The sequence below is a fragment of the Choloepus didactylus genome, chromosome 3 (genome assembly GCF_015220235.1).
Source record: "Choloepus didactylus isolate mChoDid1 chromosome 3, mChoDid1.pri, whole genome shotgun sequence".
NCBI classification, from domain to species: domain Eukaryota; kingdom Metazoa; phylum Chordata; class Mammalia; order Pilosa; family Megalonychidae; genus Choloepus; species Choloepus didactylus.
The window spans coordinates 134638476-134657461 of NC_051309.1; the positions used below are offsets into that span (position 1 = coordinate 134638476).

The window sequence follows — 18986 nt, forward strand, 5'->3', positions numbered from 1 at the left end:
TTTATTTGTGGTTACCATGCAGATAAAATGTAATATCCTAAATATATAACAATTACATTTGATTTCCATACCAACTTAACTCCAATAGCATACACACACACACACACTGTTTCTATACTCCTTCATTGTTCCTCCCCTTTTTTTTGGTACTTGTTACGAATTATCTTTGTACACTATGTGTCCATGACCATGGATCTAGAGAATGATCCATGTGCACTAGAGAGGTGCTGAAATTTGCATTTTAGCACATGTGAGAAGTAAGAAATAAAGTTATATACCAAAAAATATAATACAATAATACTGGCATTTATAGTTATCCATATGGTTACATGTACTAAATGTCTTTATTTCTTTATGCTTCTTTAATCCACTGTCTGGTGTCCTTTCCTTTTGGTCTGAAGAACTTCCTTTTCAGTTTTGCTCATAGGGCAGGTCTAATGGTAATGACCTGTCTCTGCTTTTGTTTCCCCGGGAATGTCTTAATTTCTCCCTCCTTTTTGACAGTAAGTTTCACTGGATGGAAATTCTTGGCTGGCAATTTTTTACTCTTAGGACTTTAAGTGTTTCATTCCACTGCCTTCTTGCCTCCATGGTTTCTGATGAGAAATCAGCACTTAATCTAATTAAGACTCCCTTGTATATAACATGTTGTTTTTCTCTTGCATCTTTCAAACTCCTTGTGTTTGCATGCGACAGTTTGACTGTTATGTGTCTGGGCATATTCTTTTCAAATTTATCCTTTTTTTGTGTGTTGGTTGTGCTTCTTGGATACACATATTCACATCTTTTGCCAAGCTTGGGAAGTTTTCTGTTATTTCTTTGAATATTCCTTCCACCCCTTTCTTCCTACTTCTGTTACTTCCAAAATGTGTATATTGGTACACTTAATAGTGTCCCATAAATCTCTTAGGCAGACTCTTTTCATGGATTCTAATTCTTTTTTCTTTCTTCTTTAACCTGACTGATTTCAATTGTCTTGTCTTTGAGTTCACTGATTCTTTCTCTGCCAGCTCCAATCTGTTATTGAATCACTCTAGGGAATTTTTCCTTTTAGTTGTTTTGGTCTTACTCCAGTAATACTGGTTACTCCAGTAGTTCTGTTTGGTTCCTTTTTAAAATTCTGTTCCTTTATTGAAATTCTCAAATTGTCCATTCATTGTTTTCTTGATATCCTTTAGTTCTTTCTGTGTATTTTCTTCCATCTCTTTAATCACGAGCATTATTTTTGAAAAATCTTTGCCTGGCAACTCCACAATCTTGTCATCTTTGTAGAAATTTTCTTTTCATTGATATTCCTCTTGTTTTGGATGGGCCATCATTTCCTGTTTTTTGTTTGTTTGTTTGTTTGTTGGTTGTCTTTTAACCTTTTGTTGCATACTGTACATTTTAATATTGTAAAGTAGTGACTCTGATGTTAGACCCTGAGCTGTCCTTTTCTTGAGTTTATATATAGCTAATGTTATGACAGACGTTTCTTTGAGTGCCAGGAACTAGCAAAACTAAACAAACTTATGTAAAAAAAAAAAAAGAAAAAAGAAAAAAGAAAAGGAAAGGAAAAACAAACACCTTTGCAAATCATTTTATGTTGGCCTGTGCTTTCCTTCTGATTTCAGCCCTCTTTTCAAGATGGTCTTCCCAAGGCAAATGCAAAGCGAACGATCCTCCCTGACTTTTTTGAGCCTGTTCTTGTCTTGTGCTTATGCTTGCTAGTGGCCTTAGGAGTTCCCTTTTTACAAGAATTTGAATGTGCCCTTTACTCCAGATAAAATAGACTTTTTCACTCTCCCTAGTGCTCTATTTTATGACTTAAAACAAGTAAGCCTTTGCCCCAAGTTGTTTGATTTAATTGTTTTGACACTACTTTAGTTGTTCCAATCAGCTTTTGTTTGGAGGGCAAATTCTGGGACAGGGGAGGGGGCATAGGAATCCAGATAGGAATGTCCTTGGACAGTCTTTCCCAGTGGGAATAAGGCCAAGGACCCACAATGGGTATGCCAGCCAGCTCCACACTGCTCTGGGGATGGGGTGAGGGAGTGGCCAACAAGTGTGCCAGGAGCTTCTACTATGGCTTTTTCAGTTTGCATTTTTTTGATTCAGCACTTGCTCAGTAAATGCAACCTTTTAACTCTTTTTCATAGTTTTGATGAAGGGTAATGTCTTTTAGACTCCTGTGCCACTTTTGCCCAGTGCAGGTTGGAATATAGGGTGCCCTCACAGCTGGGCCACCTGTGATCTGAAGGAGCTGATCAAAAGTGGTGATGAGCAATCAGATTGCACACCCCTGGATCTTGGGAAAGTAGGTCTTTATATTCCACTCTGGCACCAGCAAGCTGCACTGAGAGCCAGGGTTGAGGACCTCATAGCTGCCTGCAACAGAATTGTGGGATAGGCGAAGGTAGCTTCTTCAGGGTGAAGGCAATTCACTGGTGTTTTCCGCAGTTTGCCAGCCTCTCCCTCCCACTGTTCCCTGGATGCTGTACAGTATTCAAAGCAGTTGTTTCAGACAAATCCTGTTCAGTAGTTATTCTGGTGAATGACTGATTCCTGGAGCTTCCTACTCCACCATTTTCCCACAATCCTTATGGCTGTTCTTTATGGTGTACATTTTTGTCTATAATGCTCTCTGAAACAAATCTCCCACAATCACTTTTTTTAAAAATATTTTTTATTGTGAATTTTAACCTAGATACATAACAGTGATAACTTTCAAAGTATGATTTCACAAATAGTTAGGGGGCAAATCTCAAAGAATGTAATGGGTTACAATTCCACAACTTCAGCCATTTGCATTATTCTAAAACATAACATTCATACAGAAAGGTGTCATCTCTTGATGTACAGCTCACAAGCAGTCATATAGGCAATTTGAAAAACTGTTATGGGTTACAGTTCCAGTCTCAGTCCCTTCCCTATAATGCAATAGAAAGTATATACAGAAAGGTGAAGACCTTCGAGAAACAATTCAGCAAGCAGTTACAGAGCAAATCCGAAGGATGCTATATGCCAGTTCCACCATGTCATTTACCTCCTTCCAGCCATTCCAACACCCCAGCATCCAAAAATATACATATGATTATATAAAGTTTCAGTATTCATAGACCTTTGTTCAATCTTATCGTGTTTGCTGCTATCCCTTCCCCTCACTTAATCTCTTTCTCCATCTTAAGGGTAACTAGGCAGTGAGCACCCTAACATTTTCATATTGAAAGGAGGTGTTGACAGTATGGGGAAAGGGGCTGCATCTGATAGTTGATTTTAAAGAGGCTGTCACCTCTGGCTTTTAGGACTTGTCAGGTATAGGAACACTCTGGTGGATTTAAGTTTCTGAAAGATAAAACTTAGTGAATGCATCTTTTATAGAATCTCAGGTAGGCACCTAGGTATTTGGGGACTTCTTTAGGTATGGGCATGGCTTACTGTGGCCATTTGGGATATCTAGTTGGAACTTGCATAAGAGTAATCTCCAGGATAGCCTCTCGACTCTATTTGGGATCTCTCAGCCACTGTGACCTCAGGGAGATTCATTCCCCTGGGAGTCATATCCCTCTTGGTGGTGGTTGTGGGCAGGGAAGTTAATGAATTTATTTGCTGAGTTGGGCTTAGAGAAAGGCCACATCTGAGCAACAAGAGGTTCCCTGGAGGTGCCTCTTAGGCATAGTTATGGGAGGCCTCAGCCTCTTTACAACCCTAAATTTCACAAGAGCAAGCCTCAAGTCGAGAGCCTGATTTATTAAGTAGTAGGTTCCTAACTTGACTTAATATGTATTCTATCCCAAGATAAACAGTCATTTTCTTACCTAATCTTCTCTTAGTTGTACAATCATTCTCAACTTTAAACAATTATCATAACATAATACATCCCAGAGCTCTTATCAGCTGCTAATTATTCATCCCTAGTGTTAGTGTAGAGTTGGTAAGATATTCCTATTAAATATAGTCATTAATACATAATGGGTAGTTTTTCCATACCACTGTTGTTACCCTCTGCACCAGTGTACAATGCTAACACTTATTTAGGTTTGTGGTGCTACTCTGTGGGTTACTTGCCTTTAAACAACCATTTATAAACATTTCACCTTCAGTGCATAAAAGACCACTTTTTATAGGACACACACTGACTGTGAGAAAGGGCATTTTACAGATCTTTAGGAATCAACATTCACTATGATGTCCCATGTTCTCAGAATGAAATCTTTACTTTTAACAATATATTATGTATGGAAAAGATATTATACATTGTTGTCATCCAAAACCTCAGAGACAAAAATTAAACATATCCTGTGTCTTCCCCTACACCTATCATGCTGGTTTGAATGTATTATGTCCCCCCAAATGCCATTATCTTTGATGTAATCTTGTGTGGGCAGACCTATCAGTGTTAATTAGATTGTAATTCTTTGAGTGTTTCCATGGAGATGTGCCCCACCCACCTGTGGGTGATAACTCTGATTGGATAATTTCCATGGAGGTGTTGGCCCGCCCATTCAGGGTGGGTCTGAATTAAATTACTGGAGCCATATAAATGAGCTGACAAATAGAAGGAACTCAGTGCAGCTGAGAGTGACAGTTTGAAGACGGCCATTGAAAGCAGACTCTTGCTCCGGAGAAGCTAAGAGAGGACAAATACCCCAAGTGCAACTAAGAGTGACATTTTTGAGGAACTGCAGCCTAGAGAGGAACATCCTAGGAGAAAGCCATTTTGAAACCAGAGCTTTGGAGCAGACGCCAGCCACGTGCCTTCCCAGCTAACAGAGGTTTTCCGGACACCATTGGCCATCCTCCAGTGAAGGTACCTGATTGCTGATATGTTACCTTGGACACTTTATGGCCTTAAGTCTGTAACTGTGTAACCAAATAAACCCCCTTTTATAAAAGCCAGTCCATCTCTGGTGTTTTGCATTCTGGCAGCATTAGCAAACTGGAACACCTATCTACAGTCTCATCATCTGTCAACTCCTCTTAACATTAGGCTGGGCAGCAACCTTCAGCAGAAATACTAAACCAAATTCTCTAAGCAAAAAAGAAATGTATAAATATTACTTCCCTGTTTTCAAGGCTCTCCCGTTCTTGCTCTAATACAAACAAAATGATTTTATAATGTTCTCATATCCCCAAAGAATGACTTCTGGAAAACCTCCAACAGCAACTCATGTTTTGAAATATTCCGTCTTCATTTCCAAGGGCATCCAAAAGCAAATGACATGCTCCCTCATGTTCTCTCCTCCAATTGATGAAATCCACCTATAGGGAATCTTCCATTTGAAAAGAGTCCCCTCATTTGTATGTTTCTGAAGCAGTCAGGTTCCTGAGCAGAACAGTTTGGCTATCAGCTTCAGAAGCTTGTGCCTGAAATTCAGATTGTTTCCAATTCTCCTGAGTTGAATAGCACACTCAACCTCGAGCTCTGCCGGAGTCCGCACACTGCTCGGCTGCACGTTCTTACGCTCCGTCCCAGGCATCTCTGCCAGCAGCCGCTGACAACTCTACTGCAGACCCAACCCGAGACTCAGTCCTGCAACTCGAGCACCTGGGGCAGATACAGGACATGCAGGGCGGCCAGGTGCAACCAGGCGGCGGGCGACACGGAGCTGCAAACCAGACCAAACCAGACCTTGTGAGCTCCTGGGAACCTCTGAGGTCCACGATCACTTTACCACTCCCTCATATGATTTTTTGTTGATTTGTTTGCATTAACTTGCATCTGTGATCATTCTCTAAGAGTTCATTCTGGAATGGCTTGAACCACTTATAAAGAAGAAAATTTTAAGGGCATTGAGTGACCCAGTGAGTTACTTAAGTTTGTTGAATTATGTTTTTGACCACAAATATATTAGGTTTTCATTCAAACACAATACCTCATTTTCTCTGTAATTAGAACATGTATGGATGTAGCATGTTCTTTTTAATTCATAAGAATTTTGGTATTTTGTTTGAAGTTTAGATAATTCTGGCATCAAATGATAATTATTACTTATTATGCATATTAATTTCATCATTTGGTTAGATTTGCCTCTAAGCTACAGTGATCTGCCACGACTCTTTATGCCATAGGAAGGAAAAAAAAGCTGAACCCTAGCCTTTAAATATTAGGCTGCTAAGTCTAAGAAGAAAATAAAAAGAAAATGGAATTATTCTTTTATTCTTAAATCTTTCATTTTTATTCATTCTTGTGAAATGTATAAATGACAATATTGCATAGTCCATGTAAACTTAACATGTTTTTTAAGAGGTTATATACTAGTGTCTGTTCCTTAACAGAATAGATACATTCCTACAAGATTTGCTTTACAAAACTTTGTTTATTTAGTGATTTTTCCCATTGATTTCCATTATAAAATTAAGACTGTAAGCTCTTTTTCTAGTTCTAACATCTAAATATCATAAAATCATATTGAAGAATGTTTTAAAAACAATAACTCTCCTATAAAATATTAACAGCAATCCTGATATATTAATAACATTTCTTTAGTGTACTCAAAATAAGAACCAGCGCTTTGGTAGGAAAGATTGCTGCTCTTGTCTTTCTTTGCAAACTGTTCTCAAACAAGGAGAAAACAATCACATAAGTGATAGTGATTAGTCTACATCTTTTTTGCCAGTGTGAATCTGCACTATCACTTCAAATTTTATCTCCAGCTTAACAACAATTCTCCCCTCAACCTTTTTTCCCTCCTTGAACCTTATTGATCTTTTCCAGAAGTCCTGATCTGTATCAATTCTATTTTAAAATGCAAATTATAAAAGTCATCCTGTTTTCACAGTTTACTTGTTACATATCAAGTGATAAAAGCATCTGGCATCTTAATAGTTGCAGACTACTAGTTGGTGTATTGGGCCCCCAAATTTCTGGGAATAAGCTAGGTATTCTTCTACAGAGTAATGTTGACAGAAGTGACAAATTTCTTAAATTTGCAAGTTTATCAAGTAAATTTCTAGTCTTTATTCCTAAATGCATTTTCTTCTTAGAACGCAATTAAAAATCTCTCACAGTCTCTCACAATTAAAAAGCAATTTGGGTGTAGGGATAAGAATATGATATTTGAAAGTTGGAATATCTGTGCTTGATATTCCATTCTACCACTTACTGGCTGTTATTTAAAGCTGGTATTTTAAAGGTTTAATTTCCTAGTGCTGGTGCTATCTGTCTCACAGGTTTGTTATGGTAAGTAGATGAGATAATAAACTGTGAACTGATAAAGAACCAAACATATTGTAGTGATTATGGCTATCACTTTTTCCCTATCAGCCTTCCTCCCCAGGTCAGGCTTTCTCTAAGGCTTTTCTGGTTTTTCATCTGTAGCTTTGAAAATACTATTTTGTGTTGGTTCAGGTTAACTCAGCAGCTGAACAGAGGAAGATGATGAATTACATGGGAAGTTTGAGAAATTATGGGGACTATTGCACAAATACTTCACCAGTTCCTTCTTTATATGAAAAAAATTTTTTTACAATTCAACCAATATTGCATCTGTCTTTCTAGTTATATTGTGTCCAATTTATATAAGGAAAATGGGGATCATTTGGATGGAAGAAATAAAACAGGCAGATTTTGAAAATTGCTTATCTACCCCGAAATTTTGAGTGACATCTCATGTAAAACCCTATTAATTTAAAGTAGCAGAAAAATATTAAGGGGATTCAACCTTTTCAGTACAGTACTTCAGAGGGTCCCCATCTACATATTACCTGGTGGCTGAAAGAGTGCAGAGATTTTTTTTAAACTTATGCACACAAGCAAAACTTTGCAGGGATGTTACTTTTTACCCATTGCTCTAAGAAGTGTCCTCATCTTGCTATCTAGGAAGAACGTTTTTTCATGGACTGCTAACTTCTGGAAGATCTGTATCAATTACAGGTAGTTTGATAGAGTAATTCAGAGAAGTTATTCTTGTATTCTTTTAGTCATTTTCAAAGTGAAACTATTCCTTGATTCATGAAAGTGATATTATATATAGAAGAAATAAAAACCTATCTTTAGATATTACTGTCATATTATCAACTCCACAGAGTGTTGCCTTTGAATAAAAGAATTGAGCAGCTCACCCCTTTCTGGGCTCTTATTCTTTTGAGACTGCAGAGACCTATCATGGTGTCTACTTCACCATGTTGTAAGCGTGGACTTGGCCCCTTGGCAGGATCCTGCAACTAACTAATTTGATTTAGCATATAACTGCACTTAATTCAGAGGTGAAATGTTAGGAAGCACATTTGGTTATACATATAAGCTACTTCCTCTAGTAATAAAGTATATATTTTGATTTCAATATTTCTTATTCTTCTGTATTTTCATGTTTTCTCTCTCACACTTTCCCCTTTTCCCCTCTTGTATTCTGATAGAGAAGATAAAACTTAAGAATATCCTTTGCCATTTTGTTGTTGTTGTTGTTTCTGTAGTTGTCTTTTTCACTATTGATTTGTAGCTCTTCATATATTCTGGATACTATTCTCTGTCAGTTAAATGTACAGCAGAAGTCCTGTCCCAGTCCTGTTACTTGTCTTTATACTTTGGTCATGTGGTCTTTTATTGTATGGGAGTTTTCTTCTTTAACGTAGTCCAGTTTATCGATCTTTTCCATTATGGTTTGTGTTTTTTATATCCTGTTAAAGAAATCCTTCTGTACATTCAGAATCTATTTTATATTAATCAATCTGAAATTTTTTCTTAACATTCAGTGCTGCAATGAACATACTCAAATATCTCCTCATGCATATATGCACTGTCCAATAAGTGGCCACTAGCCACATGTGGCTATTTAATTTTAATTAAAATTTTTTAAAAAATTAAAATTAGCCACATTTCAAGTGCTCAGTAGCCACTGTGATTTCTCTGTTGGATAGTGAGTACAGATATAGAACATTTACATCATCGCAGTAAGTAGTCTCTTGCAATCCTCTTGGGTCTTTATTAGGATTCTCCTCTTAGTGGACTTTGATTCCAACTTCTTTCTTCCTGGATCCATAAGTATACGGAAGGGGCAACTAGCTTCTTATCTCTCAATAGCTACTTGCAGGAATTAGAGCTTCTCCCAAGTGAAAAGTGACCCTAAATACAGGACTCATCTCTTTGGTCCTCCTTCTCTCCGATTTTCATGCCGTTATTCTTTACTAACTTATGAGTTCTCTGATTCTTTCAGTTAGATTTTTTTTTTCTCCAGTATTTCTAGTTATTTTGAGCAAAAGGGTTTGTTCAAATTAGTTAGACCTCCATTATCAAAAGTAGAACTACCCAACATTCCTTCAAAATGTTATGTATTTATACAAAACGTCAAAACTCTTTTACCTTTAATTTTGAACTCATACTATTTGAAGTAAACATATTTTTATTTTAAAAGAGTATCTTTTTCTCCCTAAGTCCAAGTCTAGTTTTTTATTCCATCATTGATTAGGCCCTATTACTAAGCAAATAAACTGGCTCATTTAAAAATATGTTATATTCAGCATTAACTTTAAACATAAACATAAACTATAATATAATATTTTCCTTAGCTTTCTAAGACACTCGTGAATAATCTTTAAACTACATTTTTTTCATTTATTTTTATATGTTTTGCTTGTTCAATCATTGAATACCTTTAATTCTTCTGAGAATACTTGTAAACTCCATGTGAATACAAGAGGTCTTGGTAATAACAAAGCTCCTAGTAAAACCTTGATGAAACATGATTTTGTGGGGAGAATTATAAACTTTGCAGATTAACATAGTGAGAATAACTCAACTTGAAGCATTAAAGCTAAAACATTTTAATACTCATTAAAATAAGGCTATATATTATTAATGCAGGTAAACATTAGCATCCTTAGTAATATTAATACAAGTGCTACCAACTCTAACATAAATACTCCAGACTTCAGTACATTCAGAATGCATTTAGGAAATTAAAATATATATACACATTTAAAGTTTCTTGGTATTTTAAACACTCCCTAATGTACAAATTTTTAAATATTTATCTATATGAAATGTTGACCTGCAATGCAAAATACAGAGAATATATAACTTATACAATTAAATATTCTCTACCTCTAGTTTCTATTTCTTACTTTACAGTTAGATATAAAATTTAAAGTTTTAAGACTTCAGAAAAATTAAGATTATTGCAGATTATTCCTACTAAGCTTTTAGTTGCTGAATGTTACAATAGTAACAAACTTCACCTTTAAACACCACAGACAAAAGAGTATAGTACTCATTTAAAAGCCAACAAATAAATAATTTAACATTTTAAAGCATTTAATATGGCTGAAACCCACAGCAAAGCTTTTCTCTGGTATATGATTACAAAAGAAGTTCACTAGGTCAGTGTAAAAGTAAAGATTGAGTGTAACATCTAATATTCAGTACCTCTGTTTCTGAATCAAAATGTGAAAAAAAGAGCATAAAATATAGAACTATGTTTTCATCAGAACTTAAACCAGAGTTTGACATCTTTAAAGTATGCCTCAAAAATTATAAGTATAAAAATTTCATCACTTACACAAATAAGAATAAACATGTATATAGCCCATCTCAATCATTCCTGAAAACAGACCACACACAAACTTTTGCTTTTAAGCCAAGAGGGCTTTTAAAATGTAAGGGGGGAGAAAAGAGATTTAATGGCATCAGAACTAATGTCCCTTGTGTACTGAAAGGAAGGGTACAGTCTAATAGGGCAAGTGTTCTGCCATCAGCCTCTCAGTTTACTTTCCGCTGTTTCCTGAGGCAAGAAAGTAATTAATTCTCTGTACTTATTGAATCATAGGCTTTATTAAGCAACAACTTGAAATGACTTGTATAAAATGTCTTGTTTTGTAGACTTTAGTCTTAGAGGGACAAACTAATCATCAAATTTCTTTTTATAAGGCAACCTACAAGGTCATAGAGTTTCCATGTTAATGAGTAACTCATAGGTTTCTTTATTTTATGTTTTACCTATGTTTTATAAGCAGTTCTTGGAAATTTTATAAAATGTATTCAGTTCAATTTTTGTTCTTGGGTGGCTTTGGGGATTAGAGGCCAAAAGCACAAAAAGGAAATCCTCTCCTTACCTGTTGTAAGGAGTATTAGCAGAAAGGGAAAAAAACTCATTGAAACTTTCTTCATATATTTGACAGCACCTTTTCTTTGAGACCTTTAGGATTACATGAAGATTGAGCCAATTTTTAAAACATGTTTTTCTCTATAAGGAAAAGCAAATCTGTCTTTGGTGAGTTATATGAAGTCTAAGAGATTTGAAACATTGAAAATATACAAAGGGACTATGTAGGTATTTCGGTTGCGTTTTGTTTAAGAAGCTCATTTGTTTTGGAGTTTTGAATAATGTTTAATTTTTTTTTTTTTAATACTTAATTCCGGACTGATACCAGTGCATGACTTTAAGCATGCGGTTTCTTAGTTTGGGGATAGTAAAACAAATAGTTCCTAGGCTCTTGGGGGAGCTTGGAACTGATTAGCAGCAATAGAAGTAGTAATAAAAATAATGATCTCTTATAATCAGAATAATACTACTTACTTAATTATCATCTATTCACCAATTTTCTTATTGTATAAGCTCTAAAATATTATTATTCCTAAATAGCAAAAGGGAAATTAAGACGACGACAAGTAACTTACCTTCTTCATCATCCTTCCATTCATTCATGTATTCATTCATTCATTCATTCACATCTTTGTTTCTAAACAGATATTAAATTAATAAGAGCTTAGTGTTAAACATCATATCATGACTTCAACAGTTAAACAAGTTGACAAGGCAAAACAAAAGCATGGATACCTGATACCCTTCTCATCACTAAGGCATCATGCCAGTTAGTCAAGTTCAAAATAATTATGATAAAAAAAAAAGTTGAACCAATTTGTAGATCATGAAGATATAATCCAAAATATTTCCTTTCCTTAGTTATTTGCTGTCATGAAAATCCAATCTAAATTATGTTGAAGCTAATTTATTTGATAGGAAACACACCAAAATTCCATACAAATATAAAGGTCCATGAGTTCTCAAATTTTCTTTTTTTCTAATACTGAAATATATTGTTTAAAACTTCCATGAAAAATGTCAGATTCAATTAAAAGTTAACACTTGTTAGATGTAAGACTCTCAGTAGTAGATGTTTTAGAATACAGTGCATGTAAAAAGAGGTATTATGAGTTTATGTATGTGCAGATACATACTTGTTTTTTAAATCTAGATTACAAAACTGATAAAAAATTCAAGTTTAACAGCATATCTTGTTAAGAATCTTAATCCTTCATGAAAAGACAAATCAAAACAAAGCCCAGATAATAGGTTTCTTTTGGTGGTGCTCTACAAGGTATTATGGATATGATTTCCCTCTTGTTCTTCTGTCTCTGTGTCCCTCAGTCATCACAGGTAGAGCATCACTATAGTAACTCTCCCTGTCAGTATTGGTGGCGACAGCTAGTCTGACCCAAAAAAAAAGCAAACACTCCTTCCCAACCCGGAAATGCTGGTAATTTATTTCTCCCTAACCACCACCCACCCCTCAATCAGATTTGATATTTCTTACACACATGGGCTGATTGGATTCACTAAATACTAAGCATTAAGCTTAACAGTTTTCCTGAGCATTTCAAACAAGAAGGGAAAACATTTAATTTTCTTCCACATTAGACCATGACTTCTAAATTTTAACGAATTTCATATGAAGCATCCTGCAATAGGTTCTTAGTTTATTTGTTCTTTGTTGGTCAGGTATAACCAGGTACAGAGATTATATGAGAGAAAAACACAATAAAATTTCAGAAGCATACATGAATAGATCCAAGTTCTTTATCATTAGAAACATTCCCAGCCCTATGAATAGTAGTATTAAGTCTCTACTATGTAGAGATTTGTAGAAGCCATTTTTCTAACAATCCAAAGCTCTCTGTTAGATGTAAAATATTGACTAAAATGAGTAGTTGAATGGATTATTAATAATCTTAGGCAAGAAGGCTGTCCTTTAGTTCAAAGAGGGAGATGTTATCAGTATTAACAGTAGCACTTGTTTAAAAAGAATAAGTATTCTACCCCTCTTCTTCATTAGAACTGTGAACAAGAATGCTAATGAAATCTTGATTACCATAATAAATCTAAAAGAGTTGTTTAAAACCATTGGATTTGCATGCTTTTTACACTGGTTCTTCCTAAGTTTACTGTCAATAGTCCGATGCAATTAAAGTAAATATTACAACCCACCAATCTGGTTAATATAATAATTTAGAGGTCCATTGGCTCTCTTATTTTAGACAATGTTTGGTCAATAAAATAATATGAATAACCATTAGTATTTGTTATAATTGTATATTTTTCCTACTTATTCCTAATATGCACTTCTACTATTTCTTAAGTCCAGCCATAGGTTAAAAGAACATAGGCATAGGGTGGGAGGTGGGGTGGGGGGTGGATTTGGGTGTTCTTCTTTACTTTTATTCTTATTTTCACTTTCTCTAGTGTAAGGAAAATGTTCAAAAAATAGATTGAGGTGATGAATGCACAACTGTATGATGGTACTGTGAAAACTTGATTGTACACTTTGGATGATTGTATGATATGTGAATATATCTCAATAAAATTGAATTAAAAAAAGGAACATAGGCATTTTGTGTGTAATAGATACTGTAAAAACAAATTAGAATTCTTTTAAAAAAAGGGAATAACGTTAAATTCCAGGTTAGGCTCATGGATCCATGCTCATTAGTTTCACACTATTGTCTCTTTAATAAGCATATGGGCTTACGTTCATGAATGTGTTAAAAGAGACACATGTATTAAGAACTTATATAAAATGTAAAGTGTTAACTTTAGAAATAAAAGGTTTGTGAAATGCTGAACTGCAAATTCTATTTAAATATCATGAACAATAGAAACTCTAGGATCTTGAAGATTCCAACATAATTGTGCATTAAAAGGATAACAGAAACCAAGATGGAGGCACCCAGAGTGCCACTGCCCAGGCTCTTCTCTGCAGCGTGCACACAGTTTGCTCAGTATTGTGCTGGTGGCTGTGGGTGTGTGTCTGTCTGATTAGAGTGTTCCTGGCTCCCTTGAGTCCCTGGCTCCCTGGTTGGTCCCAGCTGAGACCACTGCTCTACCTAAAGGGACATTGCCAGTCTCTTCCTAAAGTTGTGTCTCTGCCTCTGAGTTTATTTCTTCTCAGATAGATGCCCTTAATTGAAGCTAGGACTTCACACAATGCTAAAAATTCCCACTAAGTCCATTAAAAGCCAAAACATCTTCCCATCCTAGGATTGGATCCTTTCGCCTACTGGAGATTGGCATGTGGTAAAATTGACCTGCACTTTTTGTTATATTTGCTGTTATTTGTTATATAATACAATAAGAGGAGGAAAAGGGGACACACTAGGGAATGTATTGACATTTGTGGGGATTAGAATCTAGAAGATGAGTGAACTGGAATTCTGATAGATGAAGAGCATCATGAAATTAGTACTGATAGACTCAAGCCAGATAACAGTGGTGACACTGTGAGTGATGAGAGAAAAGGCAAGGCGTTTAGGGCTCCCTCTTGAGCCTGTGGATGAAAGTTTGGTGGTCTTGGGAAGTGGATATAAGCCCATCTTTAACCTCTCTGGATGAGGGCACAGTCACTCGGGATCAGGGCTACTCCTTGACCTCCATGGATTACAGATATTTTGGATCAGTAGATGTCTCTCTTCTCATACCTAAAGCTATACCTATACCTATACTTATATACCCTGGTTAGGGATGTGAAACAGATACAAACCTTGGTATCTCTGGACTTGAAATATAGAATTATATTAATGTTTACATTATACCAAATGACTTTTTAATTTTATTTTTTATTAGAGCAGTTGTAGGTTTACAGACAAATCATACAGAAAATAGAGAGTTCTCATACACCCCCTAAACACACACACCCAATTTTGTCTATTATTAACATTTTACATCAGTGAGGTATCCTTTTATAGTTGATGAAACATTATTATTATAAATATATTATTAACTTTAATTCATAGCTAAAATTAGAGTTCACTCTTTGTGTTCAACCGTTCTATGCTGGTAAAATATATGCAAGCAAAATTTAATCATTTTAGCTGCATTCAAGTATACAATTCAGTGTCACCTTCATTACCATCCATTACTGAAATTTTTCCATCACCACAAACAGAAATTTTGTACCAACTGAGTATTAACCCTCTCATTCCCTACCCCATCCCCTCTCCCTTGTAAGGTACACTTTTATTTTCTGACTCTATAAACTTGCATATTCTAATTATTTCACATAAGGAAGATCATATAATATGTGTGCTTTTGTGTCAAGTTTATTACACTCAACATGATGTCTTCAAGGTTCATCCATGTTGTAGCATGTTTCAAAACTTCATTCCTTTTGTTGTTGATATAATTGATGGAACAATATTAATATGATAATACTATTAACTATACTCCATAGTTTACATTATGATACACTGATTGTGTTATAAAGTTCTATGGTTTTTAATTTTTTAATTTTTTCTGGTAACATATATGCAACCTAAAATTACTCATTTTAACCACTTTATAATACACAATTCAGTAGTGTTAGTTACTTGAGCAATGTTTTGCTACCATCACCGTTATCTATTACCAAAACTTTTCCATCATCCGCAAGAGAAATTCTTTACCAACTAATCACTAAATCGCTATTCCCTAAGCCCACTCTAGCACCTGCCAACTTGTATTCTAGTTTCTGACTTAATGAGTTTGATTTTTCTGGTTATTTCCTATCTGTGAGATCATGCAATGTTTATCTATTTCACTCGACATGTTTTCAGGATTCATCCATGTTGTAGATGAACTTCATTACTTTTTATGGCTGTGTAATATTCCATTGTATGTGTATACCACATCTTGTTTATCTATTCATATGTTAATGGACATTTGAGTTGCTTCCATCTTTTGACAACTGGCAATACAGGAATACCTCATTTTATTGTGCTTCACTCTATTGAGCTTTGCAGATACTGCATATTTTACAAATTTAAGTTTGTGATAGCACTGCATTGAGCAAGTTTATCAGTGCCTTTTTTCCAACAGATGTGCTTACTTCATTTCTCTCTGTCACATTTTAATTAAGGTATGTATGTTTTATTAGACATAATTCTATTGCACGCTTAATAGACCACAGTATAGTGTAAATATAACTTTTATATGCACTGTGAAACTGAAAAATTTATGTGACTCGTTTAATTGTGATATTCATTTTGTTGCAGCAGTCTGGAACTGAACCCACAATATCTCCAAGGTGTGCCTGTAATACTACTGTGAACATTGGTGTGCAAATATCTGAGTCCCTATTTTCAGTTTTTAGGGGTATATACCTAGAAGTGTGATTTCCAGGTCATACAGTAATTCTATGCTTAATTTTATGAGGACCCACCGAACTGCCTTACACAGAGGTTGCACCATTTTACATCCCTATTAGCAATGAACGAGTGCTTCTATTTTGCAACATCCATTCCAACTCTTATTTTCAGTTTACTTATTAGCCATTCTAATAGGTGTGAAGTGGTATCTAGTGTTTTTGATTTGCATTTCCCTAAATGGTTAATGCTGTTGAGTATCTTTTCATATGTTTATTGGCCATTTCTATGTCTTTGAAGAAATCTATTCAGGTCTTTTGCCCATTTTTTAATTAGGTTGTCTCTTTGTTGTTGACTTGTAGGATTTCTTTATATATTCTGGGTATAAAAACCTTTTTGGATATGTGGTTTCCAAATATTTTCTCCCTTTCTGTAGGTTGTTGTTTTACTTTTTGTTAAATTCCTTTTATATGCAAAAGTTTTGAATTTTGATGAAGTACCATTTATGTATTTTTTTTTAATTTGTTGATTGTACTTGGGGTGAAAAGTCAAACTATCGCCTAACACAAGGTTCTGAAGATGCTTCCTTTGTTTTCTTCTTAGAGTTTTATAGTTTTGTTTCTTATCTTTTGGTCTTTGTTCCATTTTGAGTTAATTTTTGTATATACTTGAGGTACAGGGCCACCTTCATTCTTTTGTATATGGACATCTAATCTTTCCCAACATCATTTGTTGAAGAGACTATTTTTTCTCCATTGAATGGAGTTGGCATCCTTGCCAAAAATCACTTGGCCATAAATGTGACGGTTTCTTCCTGAACCCTAAATTCAGTTCCATTTGTCTATATGTCTGATCTTGTGCCAGTATCACTTTTTTTTTTTTTTTCCCCTGGAGCTTTGTAATAAGGGTAAAAATTGGGAAGTGTGAGTCCACTAACTTTGTGTTTCTTTCTCAAGATGCTTTTGTCTATTTGGAACCATTAGCCTTCCATATGAGTTTGATGATTGGCTTTTCCATATCTGCAAAGAAGGCTTTGCTTAGAATTGACATCTTAACAATATTTAGTCTTCCAATCCATGAACACAAATCTCCATCCATTTATTTAGGTCTTCTTGGATTTCTTTTGTAATTTCCCTGTACAAATCCTTTACATCCTTGGTTAAATTTATTCTTAGATATTTTATTATTTTGTTGCTATTATAAATAGAATTTTTTTATTGATTTTCTCTTCAGATTGTTCATTACTAATGTATAAAAGCATCACTGGTTTTTTTTCTGTTGGTCTCTACCTTGCCATTTTGCCATATTATTTATTAGCTCTACTGTATTTGTTCTGAATTTTTCAGGATTTTCTCTATGTAGAATCATGTGTTCTGCAAACCAAGAAAGTTTTACTTCTTCCTATTCCAATTTGGGTGCTTTTTATTTCTTTTTCTTGTCTAATTGTTGTGGTTAGAAAAACATTGATGACAGAGATGCCTTGTTCTTAATCATTGAGGAAAAGATTTCAGTCTTTCACTGTTGGGGATGATGTTATCTGTGGGTTTTTCATATATACCCTTGATATGTTGTGGAAGTTTCCTTCTAGTCTTACTTTTCTGAGTGCCTTTTTCAGGAATGTGTGCTGGATTTTGTCAAATGCCTATTCTGCTGTTTTGACCACGGTAGCTTTATAGTAGGCTTCAAAGTCTGGAAGCGTAAGTCCTTCCACTTCGTTCTTCTTTCTTAGGATGTTTTTAGCAATTCAAGGCCCCTTTCCCTTCCAAATAAATTTGATAACTAACTTTTCCAAGACTGCAAAGTAGGTTGTTGGAATTTTGATTGGAATTGCATTGACTCTGTTCATCAGTCTGGGTAGAACTGACATCTTAAGAATGTTTAGTCTTCTTATCCATAAGCATAGGATATTTTTCTACTGATTTAGGTCCTTTTTTATTTCTTCTAGTAAAAATTTGTAGTTTTCTGTGTAGAGGTCTTTTATGTCTTTGGTTAAGTTTATTCCTAGGTACTTGATATTTTAGTTGTTGTGAATGGAATTTTTTTTCATTGCCTGTTCGGTTAGGTCATTACTACTTTATAGGATTATTACCATCTTATGTACATTAATGTTATATCCTGTCACTCTGCTGAATCTGTTTATTAGCTCAAGTAGCTTTGTGGTAGATTTCTCAGGGTTTTTCAAATATAAGATCATATCATCTGCAAATAATGACAGTATTATTTTTTCCTTTCCAATTTGGATACCTGTTATATATATCTTTGTTTTGGTGACTTGCTTGGGCTAGAACTTCTAGCACAATGTTGAATAATAGAGGTGACAGTGGGCATCCTTGTCTCATTCCTCATCTTAGAGGGAAGGCTTTCAGCCTCTCACTGTTGAGTATTATGCTGGCTGTGGGTTTTTCATATATGCCCTTTATAATTTTAAGAAAGTTTCCTTCAATTCCTACCTTTTGAAGTGTTTTTATCAAAAAGAGATATTGAATTTTGTCAAATGCTTTTTCAGCATCTATTGAGATGACCGTTTGATTTTTCCCTTTTGATTTGTTAATGTGTTGAATCAACATTAATTGATTTTCTTATGTTGAACCACCCTTGCATGCCAGGAATGAACTCCACTTGGTCATGGTGTATAATTCTTTTAATGTGCCTTTGGATTCGATTTGCAAGTATTTTG

At 34.9% G+C, this 18986-nt stretch overlaps 2 protein-coding genes across 3 annotated transcripts in view; one reads left to right on the forward strand and one right to left on the reverse strand.

The window, feature by feature from the left end:
- The window catches only part of SPATA5 (spermatogenesis associated 5), a 449967-nt gene that overhangs the window by 276400 nt on the left and 154581 nt on the right, over positions 1–18986 (forward strand). The window lies entirely within an intron of this gene.
- Positions 5298–5459, reverse strand: LOC119529831 (phorbol-12-myristate-13-acetate-induced protein 1-like). The gene has a single exon (XM_037830602.1). The coding sequence runs from the start codon at positions 5457–5459 to the stop codon at positions 5298–5300; it is 162 nt and encodes a 53-aa protein (XP_037686530.1).